General features: G+C 34.5%; 1 protein-coding gene across 1 annotated transcript; it reads right to left on the bottom strand.

The window, feature by feature from the left end:
- Positions 1 to 3,736: 3,736 nt before the first annotated feature.
- On the bottom strand, positions 3,737 to 4,675 carry LOC133061358 (olfactory receptor 2L2-like). Its single transcript, XM_061149368.1, has one exon. The coding sequence runs from the start codon at positions 4,673 to 4,675 to the stop codon at positions 3,737 to 3,739; it is 939 nt and encodes a 312-aa protein (XP_061005351.1).
- Positions 4,676 to 21,748: the final 17,073 nt, after the last annotated feature.

Below are 21,748 nucleotides of genomic sequence, written 5' to 3'. Positions count from 1 at the left end.
ACCACCCAAGTAAAACAATAACTCCCTGTAAATGACAAGTACTTAAAACACCTGACCATTCTTCCCATGTAAATATACCTAATAAGTTTAATATTTCTAGGTGAGAGAAAAAATATTTTGAGATTTTACAGAGGTCTTATGGAAAATCTCAAAGTTAATTTGAGATCAAAACATATTTATTTAGTATTTGATATTGGGAATTTTACAGAAAATATTAACAATTTTAAAATACTTGTTCAAATATAGGTCACTATAAAAATTCTTAGGTATCAATTTAACCATATGACAAAGACATTTGCAGGCAAATGCAGAACGTTAAATATTTGTTTAAAAAATTTAACTCTTCTTTGCAGATGTCTCAGTTTTCTTAAGGAATCAAAGATGATGAAAACAACACAGGAAATTGATTTCATGTAATTTCAAACCTTAAATTTTTAAGCAGATTGCTTAAAACATAGAAAAAACCTTTGCGATTTCTTATTAAGGAAAGACAAACAATTAATGAAAATGGTGTATCAGGGCCAACAATAGATCCATATTTCCTGATTCCTTCTATTACTCACTGCTTGAAATGAGTAAGTCTGGAATGGAAGTAGATGCTGAATGTTGAGCATCTCTGCTCAATTCCACACTTCCTTGAACTATAGCCAATGATCAGTCAGTCAGTTCAGTCGCTCAGTTGTGTCCGACTCTTTGAGATCCCATGGACTGCAGCACGCTAGGCTTCCCTGTCCATCACCAATTCCTAGTCTTTACCCAAACTCATGTCCATTGAGTCAGTGATGCCATCCAACCATCTCATCCTTTATTGTCCCCTTCTCCCGCCTTCAATCTTCCCCAACATCAGGGTCTTTACCAATGAGTCAGCTCTTTGCATCAGGTGGCCAAAGTATTGGAATTTCAGCTTCAATGTCGTTTCAATGAACATCCAGGACTGATCTCGTTTAGGATGGACTGGTTGGATTTCCTTGCAGTCTAAGGGACTCTCAAGCATCTTCCCCAACACCACAATTCAAAAACATCAATTCTTCTGTGCTCAGCTTTCTAACAACTGACAAAAACAGCAGATATTCCCATCATTTTCCTCATTTTGTGTGAAGTCATTCCCTTTGTGTTCATTCATTCTATCTTCTCAGAGTTAAATAGCATTTGTGCTTTCAGTACTCTTGTCTGGCTTAATGCTCTCTTGAAATTCTTAACAGTTTTATCTCTGTGTATATACATACAGAGGAGCTAGACTCAGTGCAAGCAGTAGCATACAATACAGTTTTAGTCTGTCTGCAGGAACTGTACGTGTCCTCTAGTCAGAATGCACAGAGATCAGTTGGCCTGGCTTCTCAATATACACACAGACATTAGTGTTCAAGGCACTCGAGGACACCAAGGGAGTGATATAGTGGCGCCTAGGGGAGAGAAGGGATTCTAGCAGCAGAAATGACCCATATTGGAACTGGGATCTGACTTACTTTTTCATCCAGACCCCTTCCCTGTGTCATTTACAAAACTACTATATATCTCACATGAGTGTTAGATCAGGAAATGTTAGAAAGCTTGGGTAGTGAGCTCTTTCAGTAAATTACTACAGAGGAAGAGAGTGTACAAATGACCATTGTGATATGGCATATCTAGTTATATGGCATAACTAGGGAATTGCTAGTTTTCATTAAAGAATACAGAATATGTGGTTTGAAAAAACTATTTCAGTATTTGCAAAGCAAATATCCAAAAGATCAGAAATAGAAATACATTTTTTAAAGATTTAAAATAATTTAAAACATCACAGGGGAAAAAATACATTCTTTTCCTATAAGTCTCAGAAAATGACTATTAATAAAAAAAAAGTTAATTTACATTGTAATTGAAGATATGGTGATAAAGTGAAGGAGCAGACTTTTGAAACATAAAGACAGTTCTGTTTCTTACACACAGCTGGCAAATCACCACAAATTTGAGAGAAATCATTAAAACGTCTGATTAAATTCATATTTAAAATTAAACTAAACCTTAAATGAAATGAATCTGTATAAGTTGATGATTTGAAATGAATTCATAAGATATTTCTTTTTAGAAAACAATATTCTTCTTGAGAATCATCAGATTTTTGTGTACTAAAATTTATATTTTGATATAATTTTTCAGAAATTTAACCCAATGTTTTCACAACCTGCAAACATTCCTAAGAGTTCCAGTAATGTAAGCACAACGATCTTTTAAAGTGCAAAAATAAAAGTCATTGAAATATAATTTTACCTAATATTTATCACCAGTGACTGAAACTATTTTCTACTACATTAATGAAGTTTCCAAATAACAAGTTTTGATAAAAATAAATTTGAAGAAAGAGGATCACTTGAAATCTTATAATTGATAAAGATATCACATGAGGAAGTATTTCTTTTCAACATATACAACATTCTGACACAAAACATCCTTTGTATTTTTTTTTATTGCATCTCTTATTTATTCTGCTCAGTAGTTTAGTCGTGTCCAACTCTTTCAGACCCCATGGACTCTAGCCTATCAGGTTCCTCTGTCCATGGGATTCTCCAGGCAAGAATACTGGAATGGGTTGCTATTTCCTTCTCCATTCTTTTTAACTAACAAATTAATTTTGAGGAAAAAGTATATTTGAGCACAAAAAGTTGCACCTTTATCTGATTATTGAACAAAATGCCTCATGTTTTCATTTTGTGCTTTGCCCTGAAAATAATGGAGGATTTGAACTTTCTCTTCCTTACCATGCTTGAGAGGAAAAGAGCATTTATGCACTGATCATTGATAGACAGTCATAACAATTTACCCATCACTTGAGCTGATGGGCTTTTATTGTATGAACTAGCCAGACTTGTTTAGCAGGGTGTTTAAGCCATTATATTAATGGCTATAATTGGTTCATAAAAGTTGACTTTCCCAACCTGTTTCAGTAGAAATATGGAATTCAGTGAGGGGAGAACAAATTATCTTTTGAGAGACACGATCTAAAACAAAAGTTGTTATTACTGCTTAAGAAGGTAAACTAAGTATGTTCTGAGTTTTGGAAATTCTGATAAGGACATCCTTGATATTTCTAATATCCACCAGCTAGACTAAACACTGACAAACTAGTCCTATAATTAACTTAACAAGTTCCTTGATCTCTTGGCACCTCCAGGTCCTTATTGATGATCCTCAGGTATACCTGATAGTAAATCATATCCCAAAGATGCACCACTTTACAAGAAAGGTAAATTTGTCATTTTCCTTTCACAGTGATATAAGAAATTGAGAATCCTTGGTAAAGCCTAGCTAATCTCTGAAGTGAAGTTTGCTGATGTAGAAATAAATAATAACTGTTATTTGTAATTATTGTCCTATTATGAGAAGAATAAGAAGTCTTTTGACTTTTAATTTTATCTAACCATTCAGAAAACATGTTTTAGGCATATCACAAAATTGTTAGCTAACAATTGTACAATTGTTACTAATTGACAACTTTAACTAGGCAATTTTCATTTTCATTACTACATGATAAAGATAATTTTTATTAACCTTATTTTAGCAATAAATAAAAACACTTAAAACTTATGGTAAAAACACTATAAATAATCTAAATACATGATAATTTGTCCAGACCAATGAGTAATAGTCTGCTCCTTTAGATTAATTACAGGCCTTGCATTTGAATATGATAATATTTTAATTAACATATACCAATGAATGTATTTGCATGCAACTCTTGATATTCATGTAAAAATGTCTACATTTTCACAAAGCAGGTTCTCTGAATTACTCTTTTCAAGGCCCCCATCACTTCCTTGTTTCTTAAGCTATAGATAATAGGATTGAACATTGGGGTCAGGATGGTGTAGAAGACAGCCAGAACCTTGTCTTCTGTTGGAGATCGAAGGGATCTTGGGCGTAGATAAGTATAAACAAAGGGTGCATAGTAAAAAGTCACCACAGTAAGGTGGGTGCTGCAAGTTGAATAGGCCTTCTTCTTCCCTTCTGCTGAGTTCATGCGATAGACAGCATGGAGAACACGGCCATAAGAAAGTGCAATACCAATGAAAGGCAACAAAAGGAAAACGGTAGTGCTCACAAACACTGTGTACTCATAGATCCAAGTGTCCATGCTGGCCAGAGTCAACATGGCTGGAACATCACAGAAGAAATGATTGATGGCCCTAGATTTGCAATAAGGGATTTGGAGGGCATATGCGGTGTGGGCACAGGAGTTGATAGAGCCCATTATCCAAGATCCTATTATCATCAACACACACACTTGTCTGGTGATTTTGATGGGATAGTGAAGAGGAAAGCAAATGGCCACATACCGATCATAAGCCATAGAGGCCAAAAGCAATCCTTCTGTACCTGCTATAGTCAAGAAGAAAAAGCTCTGAATCCCACACCCAATGAAGGAGATAGACTTTTTTCCACACAGAAAATTGTAGGCCATTTTGGGCACAATGGTGGAGATGTAGGTCAAGTCCATGAGGGAGAGTTGACTGAGTAGAAAATACATTGGTGTATGGAGATGGGTGTCCAGAAAGATGAGAAGGATCATGGAGAGGTTACCAAATAGAGCCATTAGGAAAATGAGAACAATAAGAGTAAAAAGAAACAGGCCAATTCTTGAGGAAGGGAACAGCCCTAGTAAGATGAAATCAGTGGATGTTTGATTATAATTTTCCATGGGAAATTCATATAATTTTTCCTAAAGGTAGAAACAAGATTAAGTCAAGTTTAAAACATTAAGCTATTCCAGATTATTTTAGTCAGACTATGGATTATTTAAAAATTTTAAGTTTTTAAATAAAGAACTGGTTTATCATTTTTGGAAAAAAAATAAATTTTAGCTTTTCATTTAAACAGGGGCTCTGTAACAACCTAGAGGGATGGGGTGGGGTGGGGAGGTAGGTGGGAGGGAGGTTCAAGAAGGAGGGGATATATAGATATACCTACAGCTGATTCATGTTGATGTTTGGCAGAAGCTAACACAATTATGTAAAACAGTTATCCTTCAATTAAAAAATAAATAAATATTTTTAAAAATTGAAAACACAAACATTTTGGCTCAAGTGTTTTCCAGAATTGTTATAGTTGTAAAAAAATTTATTATGGCAATATTAGGATAAGTATGCTTTACTAATCTATACAAATGCAGGTCACATCAAAATCAAATGTCATAATCAAAATATATTCATAGGAAATCAATGTAAATTCATACTTTATACAATTCCATTGTTAATAAATATTGCTTACAGTTAAGGAATGACTTATCTTTCATTTTTAAATCCTAAGGTTTTGCCTCTAAACTGTTGTACCCTATCATCTTGTGGTGAGAAGCTTCTTTTCTTTCTTAGCCTACTTTGTTCTGAGATGTCAAAAACAAATTTCCTTGAAATTAGGTACTAATCAATTTATCTTTCATGAAATCTATAATGAATCCTTATTGTCAAATAATATCTGCAAAGCTGTCACTCTCCTCCCTCTTCAATAAGTTTCTCAATATGTAGTTAAAACAGAGCCTTTGCCTATATATCTAAAACAACAATTCTCATAGCTCTGATGTCTCATAGCTTTTATGTCTGCTTGTTTCTCTGACAGTTGTGAAAGTTGCTCAGTCATGTCCAACTCCTTGTGACACCGTGGACTATACAGTCCGTGGAATTCTCCAGGCAAGAATACTGGAGTGGGTAACCTTTCCCTTCTCCAGGAGATCATCCCAACCCAGGGATCAAACCCAGGTCTCCCTCATTGCAGGTGGATTCTTTACCAGCTGAGCCACAAGGGAAGCCCAAGAATACTGGAGTGGGTAGCCTATCCCTTCTCCAGTGGATGTTCCCGACCCAGGAATCAAACAGGGGTCTCCTGAATCTCAGGTGGATTTTTTTTACCAGCTGAGCGAGCTATCAGGTTCTGACAATTACATAATATAAATTGCTTAAAAATGGAAGTTTGCCTTACACATTTAATATTTACCTTTTAGTTTCTTATAATTAAGGTTTTTTTTTCCTCCAATTTAGTGTGTAAATTTAAGTACATATATTTATAATCACTCCTTTTAAAAGTCAACTGTTATGATGATAAAAATAGATTAAGCTATAATTAAAAGTGAGGACATCAACGTATACCATAATAAGAGATGAAATTGTTTAAGAAAATTTGAAGGAAGAAATGGATAAAAGAGTGATCAATCTCTTAAACAGAAAAGAGAAAATGGCAACTTACAAATCTTTTTCATGGAGATGGGAAGAGAAATTTTACAAAGACATTGTAAGTGAACAAACTCTACAAAATATATAGTGTTTTAGTTGTAAATATTTTAATATAAAAATATGAGCAGACTTTTAAGGAAGTCTACAACATGAAAGAAGAAGATCCACACATGTGCACTCACACAAAAACACAAATACACATTCACACACACTCAAACAGTAGGATTAAAATGATTGGGAGATATAGAAAAGAATGCATTACAAAAAATAAGATTTGTTTGAGACATTACCATTCCACAAAATAAACATCATTAGATATACATAAAATAGTCTGGCAAAAGTGACTGGCAAAAAAATAAAATTGATAAAAAAAAAACAAGTGAAACTTAGGAAAACAAAAAAAAAAAAACCTACCACAATTAAAAGAAATAGTTAAAAAATTGACATTTTCAAGGGGTAAGAGAGTTAGAGAATTAATATAAGACAACAACATATGCTTATAAATATTTTCACTCCTGGGAATGCATATAGCAAAATAATAATGAAGCTAATAAAATCACTTTTTTTTTAGTATTGGCATATATGAAACATATATTCAAACAGCACAAACAGAACACAGAAAAATAAAATAGAAATATTGTCTTGAAAAAAAATTTCTTGAAATTTCTAGTTTTCTGGAGAGCACTTTTGAAAAATGTCAAAATTGCCCATAAATGTGTGATCTTAAAAATGTCCTGATGAAAATAACAATAATGAGAACTTTTACATTACTACAATATATTACATTACATAACTAAAATATATTCAGATTTTACAATAAATGATATGTTTGTATTTTAGCAATATATACTAGAAGATGAAAAAAAAAATGTGCCAACCTAGACAACCCAGACACAAACTAGGATGTAATTATGCCAAAAGGATGGGGAAAGAGAAAAAGAGGTAGAGATGGTGGCATGAGGAGGAGGAATGTCTCCATCCACTGTGGCTAGAGATGGTACTTGAATATTTAATGCTTAGTTGTGTCTGACTCTGTGCAACCCCATCTCCAGAATAATGGAGTAGGTAGCCTTTCATTCTCCAGGGGATCTTCCCAACCCAGGAATTGAATCTAGATCTCCCACATTGCAGGTGGATTCCTTACCAGCTGAGCCACAAGGGAAGCCCAAGAATACTGCAGTGGGTAGCCTATCCCTTCTCCAGTGGATCTTCCTGACCCAGGAATTGAAACAAGGTTTCCTGCATTGCAGGTGGATTCCTTACCAACTGAGCTATGAGGGAAGCCTGAAAAGATAGCATATTGGTGAAAAATATAAATAGAAGAAAAATGGTAAAATATTATAAAATATTTGCCTTGCTAATCAGGAGTAGTGAACTATGAAACCAATGATTTGTACTGTGGGCTGTTGAGATTATGTTCAACTCTATTGGAATAAATTATACTGAGGTAGAACTGAAGTCAGAGTTACAGAACTCACATCTAACATTATACTCAATTGTGAAGACTGAAAGCTTTTCCTTTAAGAGGGGGTAAAAACAAAGATTTCCACTTTTGTCACTTCTAAATGACATAATACAGGAAGCAAAATTATCTTAGTTCACAGATGACATGATTTTATAGATATAATATGTAGAGTCTACCAAAAATTTGTTAAAACTAATAAATATATTTGGCAAATTTGCAGGGTACGAAATCAGTTACATTTCTGTACCCTAATAATATATGATACTAAGAAAAATTTAAGAAATTACATTTCCAATATCAAGAAAAATAATAAAATCTCTGGGAATGAACTTAACAAGAAGACTAGTTCTTCAATAAAAATCTCAAAGCATTGCTGAAATAAATTGAAAAGATAAACAAATGAAAAAGTGTTCTGTGCTCTTGGGCTGAGAAACTGATATTGTTAAGATGTCAGTACTGCCATAAGCGAAAAAACAGGTACAATGAAATATCTGTCATAATTCCCATGAGTTTTAGGCAGAGGAAAAATAAATCCTAGAATTCTGATGAAATTTCAAAGTCATGAGAATAGTAAAAAAAAAAGATTTTACAAACTAATTGAACTTAACTGTTTTTCTGATTCAAAACTCACTACAAAACTGTGATAATATAAAGAGTATAGCGTTGGCATAAAAAACAGACAAAAATCAACAAAATAAAACAGAGAACAAAAAATACCACACTTTGACAATGATTTTTTATATGTGACTCTTAATTTTTAAAAAGTCTAGTTCATATACATATAGATAGATAGATAGATAAAAACATTGGCCAGAGGGAGAGAATTTCATGAGAGTTTGGAACAGGTATTTTATACACCTCTATTCCTAGAAGCAACAAAAATATTCACTGATAGATTAAGGTATAAGAAGAATATCATACATATATATAATCAAGGTAGTCAATGGGGATATCTTTTCAACAAATATTGCGGGGAAAATTGGATATTCTGGTCCAATTAATGAAATTGAGACATTGTCTTACATTATACACAAGAATTAACTTAAATAGATCAAAGTGTTAAATATGAGCTAAAAGTAAAACACTGGGAGAGGGAAGGAATTTCATGACATTTAATTTGGCTGTGCTTTCTCAGATATACCACCAAAATCATGTGCAACAACAATGTATATATATTTATATATATATATGTGCATATATAGATATATGAATTGGACTTTTTAAAAATTAAAAACTTCTCTTCCTGAAAGAACTTGAACAATACAATGAGGAAGAAACCCACAGAATGGGAAAAAAAATTGTAAAATATGTGTCAGATCATAAATTGATATAAGGAATATATAAAGAACTATACTACTCAACAACAACAGAAAAAATAATTGAAAAACATGCCATGGGGCAGCTAAGCCCATGTGCTACAAACTACTGAGCCTGCATGCCCTAGAGCCTGTGCTACGCAACAAGAGAATCCACTGCAATGAGAAGCCCATGCACCATTAGAGATTAGCCCAGCAAGGAAGACCCAGTCCAGCCAAAAATAAATAAATAAATAAATATTAAAAATAAATAAATGTGGGGGAGTATTTGATTAAATACGGGCTTCCCTGGTGGTTCAATGATAAAGAATCCACCTACCAATGCAAAAAGATGTGAATTTGATCCCTGGGTTGGGAAGCTCCCCTGGAGAAGGAAATGGCCACTCACTCCAGTATTCTTGACTGGGAAATCCCATGGACAGAGGAGCTTGGTGGGGTACAGTCCATGTGGTTGCAGAAGAACCTGAGTAAACTGAGTGACTAAAAAACAACAACAATACACACACACATTCATATATGTAAGAAGTTTCAGTCTTAAAAAAGATAGAAATTGTACTACATACTGAAAGGTTGGTGCTGAGTCGCAAACAATGCTGGGATTCGTGGCCTCCAGAGGAGAGGAATTTGATCCTGGGCTAGTGATGAGGCTTGATTATTCAGAGCTTTTTGTGTAATAACATTTTTTTTTATGTGTAATAACATTTTATTAAAGTATAAGAGACAAAGAAAGCTTCTGCATTGACATCAGAGGGGGACAGAAAGGGTGTCCTCTTGCTAGTTTTGAGCAAGGAGTTATATACCTTGAGCAAGATGCTAATTAGAGAAAGGAAATGTCTCACAAAATTGTGAGAGTTACACCAGGTCCCTCACCCACAGCAGGCATTTTGAGATAGCATTGGCCCAAGGTGAGTCATCCTTGGCCATAAAACAATTGACATGAATCTTGAAGAAAAGCAGATTTCCAAGCAAATACATAGTTCCTTAACATAGCTTAAGAAAGCATTTCCATAAGAAAAATGCCATGGTTAAACTCAAGGTTTAAGATTAAAGTTAAATCCAGGTGGAATCAGGTGTTGCCATGGCAACATAGGATTAGAACAGAAAGCAAAAGAAAATGTTTGCCACTTGCAGTTTATTTCTTCCTGCCATTGGGGACATCCTGCCTCCCTGCCGAGGCTGTTAACGCTATCAATACTACAATATGGATGAAACCTATAAATAGACTATGTAAAATAAATAAATCACACATGATGAACAATCCACAAGATTCTATACATCTGAGTTATTCAGGGTAGTCAAATTCATAGAGATGAAAGTGGAATGATGGTTCCCAGGAACGTGGAATTGGGACCAATAGTGGGTACAGAGTTTTAGCTGAGTAAGATAAAAATGTTCTGGGGTAATGTCAGTGATGATTGCACAATTCTATCAAGGCACCTAATGTCATTGATCTGTAAACTTAAAAGTAGATAAAATAGTAAATTTTATAGCATGCATATATACCATAATAGGAAAGTCAAAATATTTAAATGAAATTATTTTCTATTTGAAGCTCCAAATGTAGAAAAATCTATGGCCAGATCCTGAACATGTGCAGAGAAATTGATCTTTTAATAATACGAAAACTTGGTTTCTCTGGTGGCCTGGTGGCTCAATAGTAAATAACTTGTTTGTGAATGCAGGAGATGCAGGTTCGATCCCTGGGCTGGAGAGATCCCCTGGAAAAAGAAATGATGTCCCACTCCATATTCTTGCCTAGGAAATTCCACAGACCAAACCTGGTGGGCTATGGTCCATAGGGTCACAAGAGTAAGATGCAATTTAGCAATTAAAATAAAATGATAACTTGCTAAAAAAAAATGGCAGAGCATTTTTTGCAATAAACGTCATTTGGATTCAACATGATATATCATATTAGACTTTCTCACCTTGTACAGTTAGTATCAGTTATTTAGTTATTGACAAGTGAAAATGTAGTATTTCAAATTCCAATGAAACTACTAATATTTCTTTCACATGTATTTTATTATATTGGACTTTCTATGGAACAATGTTCCCATGAGTTACGTAATTCAATCACACTCTGAAGGTGAAATAATAAACACCAAATGAAAAAAATGAATTTCACATTATATCTGATATTTAATTCCCTGTATCAGGACTGCCAGTGAAACATTCAGTTGTTGCTGTTATTCATGTTACACTGTTCAAATCTTTTGTCATTTGATGTTACTTAAAGGATCCCTGAATCTGACAGGGGAACAACCTCAACTATTGAATATCAATTTTGATTGCTTCAAGATCTAAATTGAATAAGACATCTTTTCTTAATTAAAAATAAATCCAGATTGTTTACTATTGTCTTTTATTTTGACTTTATCCACTGAAGGAAAAATAACTTATTTAAATTTATGAAGCATTTTCAATTTATTGGATTTTAAATATTTCTTTAAAAGTATTGCCACTGATGTGTGAGCAGTAATGACATTATACCTAAGAAGAAAAGAATTAGCACAAAAAGTTCTGATGTTGGATTTTTGGGGAGCAAACAAATAAATAAACAAGCCTTGAATCTGCAATATATCTTACATGGAATAGAAAATGAGGGTGTAAACTTATGTTGACTCTAACTATAGGTTTTTATTCACCAACATACACAAGAAGTGAAATGAAAGTTGCTCAATCATGTCCAACTCTTTGCAACACCATGCCAGGCTCCTCTGTCCATTGAATTCTCCAGGCAAGAATACTAGACTGGGTAGCTATTCCCTTCTCCACGGTATCTTCCCAACCCAGGGATTGAACCCAGGTATCCCATATTGCCTGTGGATTCTTCACCATCTGAGCCACCAGGTAAGCCCAACATACACAAAAATGAAATAAAAAGTAAGAAATGAAAGAGAATAGAAAATTAGTTACTAAAATAAAAATATTACACAGGTGTAAAAGAATATATGTGAAAAATTTCTTAAATGCAAATAAAGTTCAGTGTTTATAGTTTACTAATTTGGCAAATTCTTCTATTTTCTCATATATATATTGGCTTTAACATGCTCTTTGTGGTGGTGGTGGTTTAATTGCTAAGTAGTGTCATACTCTGGTGACTTCATGACTATAGACCTTCAGGCTCCTCTATCCATGGGATTTCCCAGGCAAAAATACTGGAGTGGGTTGCCACTTCCTTCTCCAGAGGATCTTTCTGACCTAGAGATTGACCTCTGGTCTCCTGCATTGCAGGTGGATTCTGTTCCAACTGAGCCACCAGGGAAGCTTTCAGTTGACCTCAAAACAAAGAAGTCCAGTAGGCTCTCTGTGATGACCTGTGGGAGGGGGATAATGAGGGATGAGAAGGAGACTCCAGAGAGAGACTTAAGAGGGAGGGGCTATATATATCCTTATGGCTGATTCATGCTGTTGTATGGCAGAAAGCAACATAAGGTTGTAAAACAATTATCCTCCAATTAAAAAAAAAAGCACTCATGTTATCTTATAAAAATGGTCTCTCTGAGACACGTGCACCCCAATTTCATTGCAGCACTGTTTATAATAGCCAGGACATGGAAGCAACCTAGATGCCCATCAGCAGATGAATGGATAAGGAAGCTGTGGCACATATACACCATGGAATATTACTCAGCCATTAAAAAGAATTCATTTGAACCAGTCCTAATGAGATGGATGAAGCTGGAGCCCCTTATACAGAGTGAAGTAAGCCAGAAAGACAAAGAACATTACAGCATACTAACACATATATATGGAATTTAGAAAGATGGTAACGATAACCCTATATGCAAAACAGAAAAAAGAGACACAGAAATACAGAACAGACTTTTGAACTCTGTGGGAGAAGGCGAGGGTGGGATGTTTCGAGAGGAATCGGGTGGAGAGGGAGGTGGGAGCGGGGATTGGGATGGGGAAGACGTGTAAATCCATGGCTGATTCATATCAATGTATGACAAAACCCACTGAAATGTTGTGAAGAAATTAGCCTCCAACTAATAAAAAAATTAAAAAAAAAAAAAAAAAGAATGTAACATCACCTCTCATGAAACCATTTGGATTATTAAAAGTGTTTTCTTCCCAAATTTCAAAATCTAAAAAAAAAAAAAATGGTCTCTCTGTATCTAAATAAAAGTCAATTGATGTCTAGCTCTCAATACAAAGTTGTCCCTATCAGAATTCACTTATTAAAAAAAAAAACAAAAAAACCCCATATTATCTGTCTAATCCATACTTTAGATACATTGATACATATTCTATATGAAGAATAAAACTGTTCAAATGCCACCCAGGTTACCGAATGAATTACATATGACCATCTTGAAGTCAATATGGATCAATTTCATTGCAGATCTATATTGTATTTAGATTTTAACATATTTGTCATAAATTCTCATTTTGGTGATTTATATATTTTACAGAACATGATTTTTAAAACTAGAATTTATTTTAAAAAATATACATAAAAAACTGATATATGAAGTGAGTCATTTAAGACTGTAATCTGGTCATTGAGTTGGAAAGCATGGAAGATTATCTTCTAGTGCCTAAATAATAAAAATTTTACCAGTGAAGCACAAATTTTTGTACCTTATACTCTCCACACCTTTGATCAAAACTATTCTCAAAGAAGCATCATTATTGATTAAAAAATAAACCTGGTGTGACAACTTACAGAGGTACGATAGGACTGGATTCACCAAAGAAACTTCTTTAAATTGGATTTTCTGGCTGTGTTATAAGAAATCTCAGATTCGACTTTTAAAAGCTGCTAGACACTTTTAAAAGCTTGTGCTAGAGCACAAGACACCCTCCAACAGTTTTTCAGAAATTTGGATCACTTCCTATCTTCTTAGACTCCCAAGACATCCTAAAATGTTAGATTCATAAGCACACATACTTTCCTATGAATATGTAAGGCTGGAAAACCAGTAAAACAGGCTACTAGGTCAATTTCACCAAGTTACTACGTCTTTAAATTCATTAACTATAGAAAGTCAAACCTCATTTCTAAAAATCGATTGACCATCAGTTGAATCGCTCAGTCGTGTCCGAATCTTTGTGATCCCATGGACTGCAGCATGCCAGGCTTCCCTGTCCATCACCTTATCCCAGAGTTTGCTCAAATTCATGTCCATTGAGTCAGTGATGCCATCCAACCATCTCATCCTCTGCCATCCCCTTCTCCTCCTGCCTTCAATCTTTCCCAGCATCAGGATCTTTTCCAATGAGTCAGTTTTTCACAGCAGGTGTTCAAAGTATTGGAGCATCAGCTTCAACATCAGTCCTTTCAATGAATATTCAGGACTGATATCCTTTAGGATTGACTAGTTTTATCTCCTTGCAGTCCAAGGGACTCTCAAGTCTTCTCCAACATCACAGTTCAAAAGCATCAGTTCTTCAATGCTCAGCTTTCTTTACAGTCCCACTCTCATATCCATACATGACTACTGGAAAAACCATAGCTTTGACTAGATGGACCTTTATTGGCAAAGTAATTTCTCTGCTTTTCAATATGCCATCTATGTTGGCCATAGCTTTTCTTTCAAGAGCAAACATCTTTCAATTTCATAGCTGCAGTCTTCATCTAAAGTGATTTGGGAGCCCAGGAAAATAAAGTCTGTCACTGTTTCCATTGTTTCTCCATCTGTTTGCCTTGAAGAGATGGGACTGGATGCCACGATCTTAGTTTTTTGAATGTTGAGTTTTAAGCCAGCTTAACTATACATCAGTCTAAACATCTGCAATGATTATTTTGCATTGCCATTAATTATCTCAGCAGTGACAGTATTGTAAAATAGCTATCATAGAATCTGAATCATATTACCTAGATGTGTGTTTTCTGGGGTCTAGACAAACTTATTAGTCTACCATTACCTTACATGGAATTCTTCATGAGAATCCACATTTCTTTAAATGTTTCCACATCATGTTCTACTAAAGAAAAGACAGAGATTGCATAATAGTCTATATTAATTTACTGACTAGACCTTTTACTGATAGTATTTAATAGTCAAGAATTGTGTATTTTTCAATTTTGAAGCTATATAATTTGAGAACCATACTTTAAAAAAGCATAGAAAACCTAGAATACACAGTGATTATTTGCCTGGGTATGTTTCTATGCTTCTAATTGTTAGGTAGTTAGAATAGGAAACAGGAGTCCAGAATGGTGGTGGCTGGCTAAAAGACAAGGAAGGGGAAAGCCTGCGAAAATAGAACAAAGGAAGGTCTGAGGACTGAGTGAGGACCTCAGGTAGAACGAACAGCACTCCTGGCTAGCCCAGTTTACACAGGGCAGGCCCAGGGGGAGGATAAAACTTATAAAAAGAGGAGCCAAAGGGCCAGGGGTCTCTCTCTCTCCCGCGCGCTTGCAGTCTCTGTCTCTCTCTGTCTTCTCTTCACATCTTTTGGGTCAAAATGCCCTCATGCCTCGAGGATATATTTTCCTTTATTTTCTAAATAAAACTGATCTGTCTGAGAACTATAACACGGGCTGTCCAAGAGCTGTGATGCCCCGAGGGCTTTAATGCTCGTCGCTTCAAGTTTTTTTTGAGATGAGACAGAACTGTGAAGAATACACTCGCCTGACATAATTAATATAAAATTAATGAAATTTTACAATGGTGAATCAGTGTTAATAAATCGGTAATTACGAGGGCAGATTTTTCAGAGACAGAAACTGATTATCAGAATATGTTCTTCAAACTGTTTGTTGTTCCTGTTTCATTATATAGGTACAGCAGAGAGATTTTAGGTTTAAACCTCTGTATAATTCTAGCTCACCTACTTGTAAGAATTGTAAAGTTACATGAAAGAATTTAACCATCTGAACCTGTATCATTTATGTAGAATAGATACAAAAAATATGGAATATTAAAATTATCAATTAGATAAAATATAAGAAAAACACATGCCTGGGTATAAACTATCATTGAAGAGTGGCTGTAAGTTTTGGTATCTTTGTTAATACCACTCCCATCACCATCATTTACATTCACCTCTTTTGTCATTTGCTAAAACTGAATGATGATATAGTTTCCAATTGTCTTTTTAAGCTCTGCCTATTTGATTCTCACAAAACATCTACAAGCTTATTTATTCAAATATCATTAATTTTCACTGGGAATTTATTAATGTGTTAAGGAAAAGAGTGAAAAAGTAAAAAGCTTCTAATATTTCAATTTCACAAAGTTTGTGCTTAAAAACAACAAAAAATGTTAGCTGTTAGTATGACTAAACATAAGACATGTGGTTTATTGTCTTCTGGATTATTTCTAGAAGTTATTCAAGGAAAAACTCTATCTACATATACAGGTAATATAAGCCATTTTAAAACTTTACTATATATTCCATTTTATGGTTTCATAAGAGACACGTGCACCCTAATGTTCATTGCAGCACTGTTTATAATAGCCAGGACATGGAAGCAACCTAGATGCCCATCAGCAGACGAATGGATAAGGAAGCTGTGGTACATATACACAATGGAATATTACTCAGCTGTTAAAAAGAATTCATTTGGATCAGTTCTAATGAGATGGATGAAACTGGAGCCCATTATACAGAGTGAAGTAAGCCAGAAAGATAAAGAACATTACAGCATACTAACACATATATATGGAATTTAGAAAGATGATAATGATAACCCTATATGCAAAACAGAAAAAGAGACACAGAAGTACAGAACAAACTTTTGGACTCTGTGGGAGAAGGTGAGGGTGGGATGTTTCGAGAGAACAGCATGTATATTATCTATAGTGAAACAGATCACCAGCCCAGGTGGGAAGCATGAGACAAGTGCTCGGGCCTGGTGCACTGGGAGGACCCAGAGGAATCGGGTGGAGAGGGAGGTGGGAGGGGGGATCAGGATGGGGAATACATGTAACTCCATGGTTGATTCATGTCAATGTATGACAAAACCCACTGCAATGTTGTGAAGTAATTAGCCTCCAACTAATAAAAATAAATGAAAAAAATAAAAAAATAAATTCTAGACAAGTTCTAGGCTTTGATTAGAAATTTATGCAGGGTATTTATGTATTAGTAGATTTATGTGGGTTAAAAGAACAAGTAGGAAGCAGCATTGAGATTACCAATGGTGCCTTTGGACCATACTTCATTAATGAAACCATGTATATAATAAACAGGAAATGAGATACACTGTCTTTCACAATCCTTATTTAGGACTGATGTTCTTAAGTACTAGGTTTATTCTTCAAATATAACTTGAGCACATCCAAAGCATCTTTCAGGATCCTTATTTCAGTTCACAATCAGAAAGCACATTTATGTATCAGCTCCCCAAACACTATCTCTATTTTATTTCTTGCTCTAAATTTTCTGCTGAACAGTATGGTATGGTGCAGCCACTCCCGAACCTCAAACTTCAAAAATTCTCTATTTCTTAACCAAGTCTTACATAGAACACATCAAATACTTCCTAAATGGAATGTATTAAATCCTGAGTGATTTTGATCCAAACAATAACCAAAACTGCCAAAACATTAATATACTAGAATCAGTAGCTAAGTGATTTTAGACTGTGGTTGCTTGAAAGCAACTTCACTCCTAAGGAATATTATTTATGTTTTAAAGCATCTCTACTGGCTGCAATGTTTACCATTCACAAAGAATACATCACAGACTAGGGATAAAATGAAACATCCCTTCTTAATAATTACAAAAATATATGCTTAGTTCATATAAACTCTATCATATACTTTATAATAGGGTATCATACTTATATTCAAATATATCTCAGAATAGTTGAGGGTAGGCCCATTCACCATAAGTCTAGAACAGTAGTACATAATATCAGCAGTTTCCTAGGTAAATAATTTTGCTGTTTTCCTATCACTTTACAATATTTGCAATCAGATCAATTTTCTGAATTGTATACTAATTTGTTTCAGGTTTAAAAGAGCTTCATGTCTTAAAATGCATGGATATGTGTTTGAACTGTCCATCTACTTTTAAGGATACATATTTTAGGGTGAATTATTTATATTTCATGTTTAAAGCAGCTTCTATCAATAAAGTTTTCTTTTCATCATTCTCTGGCTAATAAGATGCCCAGATCTATTTGCTGCTTATTGTAAACAGAAGTACTTAATTCCAAATCAATTTCTCTTAAGCATTTGTTGAAGAGTCCCTCCTCTTCTGTGGAATAACAATAAAATTGCAGTTAAGATACATAAGTATCTTCTATTGTATCTGCAGTTTTACACACTCATTGGTTTGGTTAACTGAGAAAGATTCAATGGGCATAATGGAACTGAATCATTTTCTGATTAAATTTCTTTGAAAATTTTCTAAACGGATGTGCATATTAATTTTTTATCTCCACAATTTACATTTTAAATACCTTTAGGGAAACAATGATTCTTGGACTTATTTACCTGAAGTTTTATTCTACTGCATGATTTCTTTTTTTTGATTTTCACATAGGAATGTCCACTGAGGTTTAGCAAATGTTGGTTAAGTTACAAATGGCCCCAGGATGGCCAGAAGCCAAAGCTGGGGTAGAAATTTTAACAACACATACAGACACTTTCATAGGTGTGTTAAGGGTCAATTTAGTGGGGGAAAGAAACATATTTATTCAGATTTATCCAATAATACGTCTCTAAACTTTCTGTGTCATATATTTCGTATATTGTTCAATAAGTACATATTGTCTGCAAATATCAATTTATTTCTTAATTTTGATTATATTGGCCAAAAGTTTAATAAGCTAAATGGAATATGGTTAGTTTAATAAAAACATACAAGCAAAAATTCTTAAAATATCAAATTGTTGCTGTCTTTAGATATTTGCTTTGCAATATTGAAACAGTTTTTAAAACCACATATTTTGCACTCTTTTATAAATGTTAATAATTCCTTAATATACTCCTTTTCTTAGAGACAATTAAATTGAGCTTTTTATTTTAATTTTCACAATACCCTCCAAAGACATAAAATAATTATACACACATACCATCTATCCATAAACACACACACACACACACACACACACACACATATATATATATATATATATATATATATATATATACACATACATACATACAGTGATTCCATAGATTTCATTCCAAAACCTTAGCCCTTGACAGGAAAATTTGGACTAGATTTTTGGCAAGGGATTCTTTTCAGCAGTATATATTTTTAAACAGCTTTGTATTAACCCTTTTCTTTCTAATCTCAAGGAATTATAGGTGATGTTTGTATTGTACAGTCATGAAAAAATTTGACAATTTAAGAGACAGAAAATAATACAAGTTTTCTCCTAGCAGTTTGGGGGTATATATCTTTATTATCAGCAATCTATTGTTTTTGCTATTTCCAAAATTCCTTTGTATTAGGGATCTAATTGCCTGTTTCATTCCATTTATCAATTTTACTTTTAATTACTACAATATACTCCTTTTTATTTTTCTCACTTTCCCAGGGATCTTACCTCTTGGGAATGGGGTTCCTAATCAGGAATTGTAACAAGTATTCGGATCTTAATCTATGACAACTTGAGCTCTTCAGTATTATAAAATGATGCGCTGAGATCTCAAAAATGTTATCCTGCTCTCCTAATTTGTCTGCCATTCCCATACTTAAAAGAGTAGGGGACAACTGCACATTCTTCTCTAACCTCAGGCCTTTTTTCAACTTTCTAACTCAATCTCCAGCCTCTAGGTGAATGTCAGTGGCCAACAAAACTGTTCATGTTAGAAGCAAACATACTATGACCCCCATTACCTTTTCCACTGTGATACAGTGTGGGTAGTTGTGCTGGTCTGTGCTTAGTTGTTCAGTCGTGTCCAATTCTTTGTGACCGCATGGACGGTAGCCTGCCAGGCACGTCTGTCTGTCCATGGGAATTCTCCAGTTAATAATGGGATGGGTTGCAACGCCCTCCTCCAGGAGATCTTCCCAACCCAGGGATCAAACCCAGGTTTCTCGCATTGTAGGCAGATTCTTTACCATCCGAGCCAGCAGGGTAGCCCATGGGTAGCTAAACAAGCACATAAAAACTGGAGTCTTGGGGGCATCCCATTCATACTCATGGAGGATTCCAGGAGATCTAACAAGTTCACCATACCATCCTTTACCACATTGAAGTTGATGGCCAACTTGCGATTTCTCTCATGGATTTGTTTATCCCAACGTTAATTTATGTTGTTTCCCAGCTTCCTCACCAATTTTTAGTTTACAAACTGGCAAACACGCAAAGAAAGGGGAGACAGAAAAACAGGTAGGCCATTCCAGGTTGGTGTGTTAGAATATAATAAGCAAGGAAACTTATTTATGAGGCTTGTTTTAGTCAGAAATATGACAAATAGATACCTATTTTTACATATCTATCTTTTCTAGCATAGTCTTAGAAGCTTATATAGATAAATGGATTCAATCAAAAAACAACTGAGTTTTAGTCTCTAAAACACTTTATCTGCCAAGGCTATGCCCATAGTGCTCCCAATGTATGAAAAGTACAAAAAGTGTACATTCCAAGAAGAGAAGAGAACATGCAGAGATGCTGATTGTTCAAATCCAATTTTAGGTTCAACCTGTGGCCATATCCTTTTGATGATCTCTTCCAGAATTCTGTCAGTTCCAAGCCATCTCCTACATGCCTAGTTCTTTTTATTACAGAATTCCAAGCTGAGAACATAGAAGGGTAGCAGAAAAATGTTTTTAGTTTAGAGGGAAATCTAGTTAAAACAAAAATTTATTCACTATGCTTATATTTATTGTCATACACCATTTACAACTAATGAACTAATTAATTGAAACATAGACATAAGAAAAACCTATATCTCAAAAAAAAAACCTAAGAAAATCAAGTTATATTCCAAAAGAATATTTTTTCAAACACCCTAGAGAATTATGACATAAACTTTTATAAGTTCAGAATTATTAACATATTCCCCCTTTTGATTGTCTACTAGATACTCAAAATTATTTGAAAGAACAAATATTCAATTTAGAAATTAGAATATGAGTGTATACAAAGAGTACTATAAACAGGATATTGCATTAATTTTCCACGAGGCTTGTGGATTATTTTATAAAATTTTAAAAAAGTAACCATCTCTCTAGAAATACCCAAATTCAGTAATTCAGAGGCAGCCAAATAACTATAAATTATAACATAGTGCATATTTCAGTTACAACAGTTTATTAGTCAAGAGGTAAGGTTAATAATACATAGGAATAAACATGCTTGGAGAATCCCATGGACAGAGGAGCCTGGCAGGACACAGTGCATGGGGTGCAAGGGTTGGACAGACTTAGGTTAAAAATGATGACAATGAAGGTTAATAATACATAGGAATAGACAGTCTGCTATAACACAATATATACATTAAAAACATTGTTATAAAATGTACATTAGTAAAAGGCAGAATAAGGAATATAGTGATAGACCATTTCAAAATCATGAGATGTTTATTCAGAGCATAAAATTCAAATAGCTATACATTATGAGCATAGTTAATTTATTGCTTGCACTTCGATCAGCAGTACAGAGTTGTGCTCATGCTCAGTCGCTTCAGACCTGTCCGACTCTTCGTGACGCCACGACTGCAGCTTGCCAGGCTCCTCCGTCCTTGGAGTTTTTCAGACAAGAATACTGGAGAGGGTTGCAATGCCCTCCTCCAGGGGATCTTCCCGACCCAGGGATCAAACCCACATCTGTGTCTCCTGCATTACAGCTGAGCCACCAGGGAAGCCCCACATAATGGTGTTACCTCTGTGTCTTATTAAGCACT

Source organism: Dama dama, chromosome 9, assembly GCF_033118175.1.
Source record: "Dama dama isolate Ldn47 chromosome 9, ASM3311817v1, whole genome shotgun sequence".
NCBI classification, from domain to species: Eukaryota; Metazoa; Chordata; class Mammalia; order Artiodactyla; family Cervidae; genus Dama; species Dama dama.
Note: the sequence above shows the minus strand (reverse complement) of the source record. Positions and strands in the feature narration are given on the sequence as shown.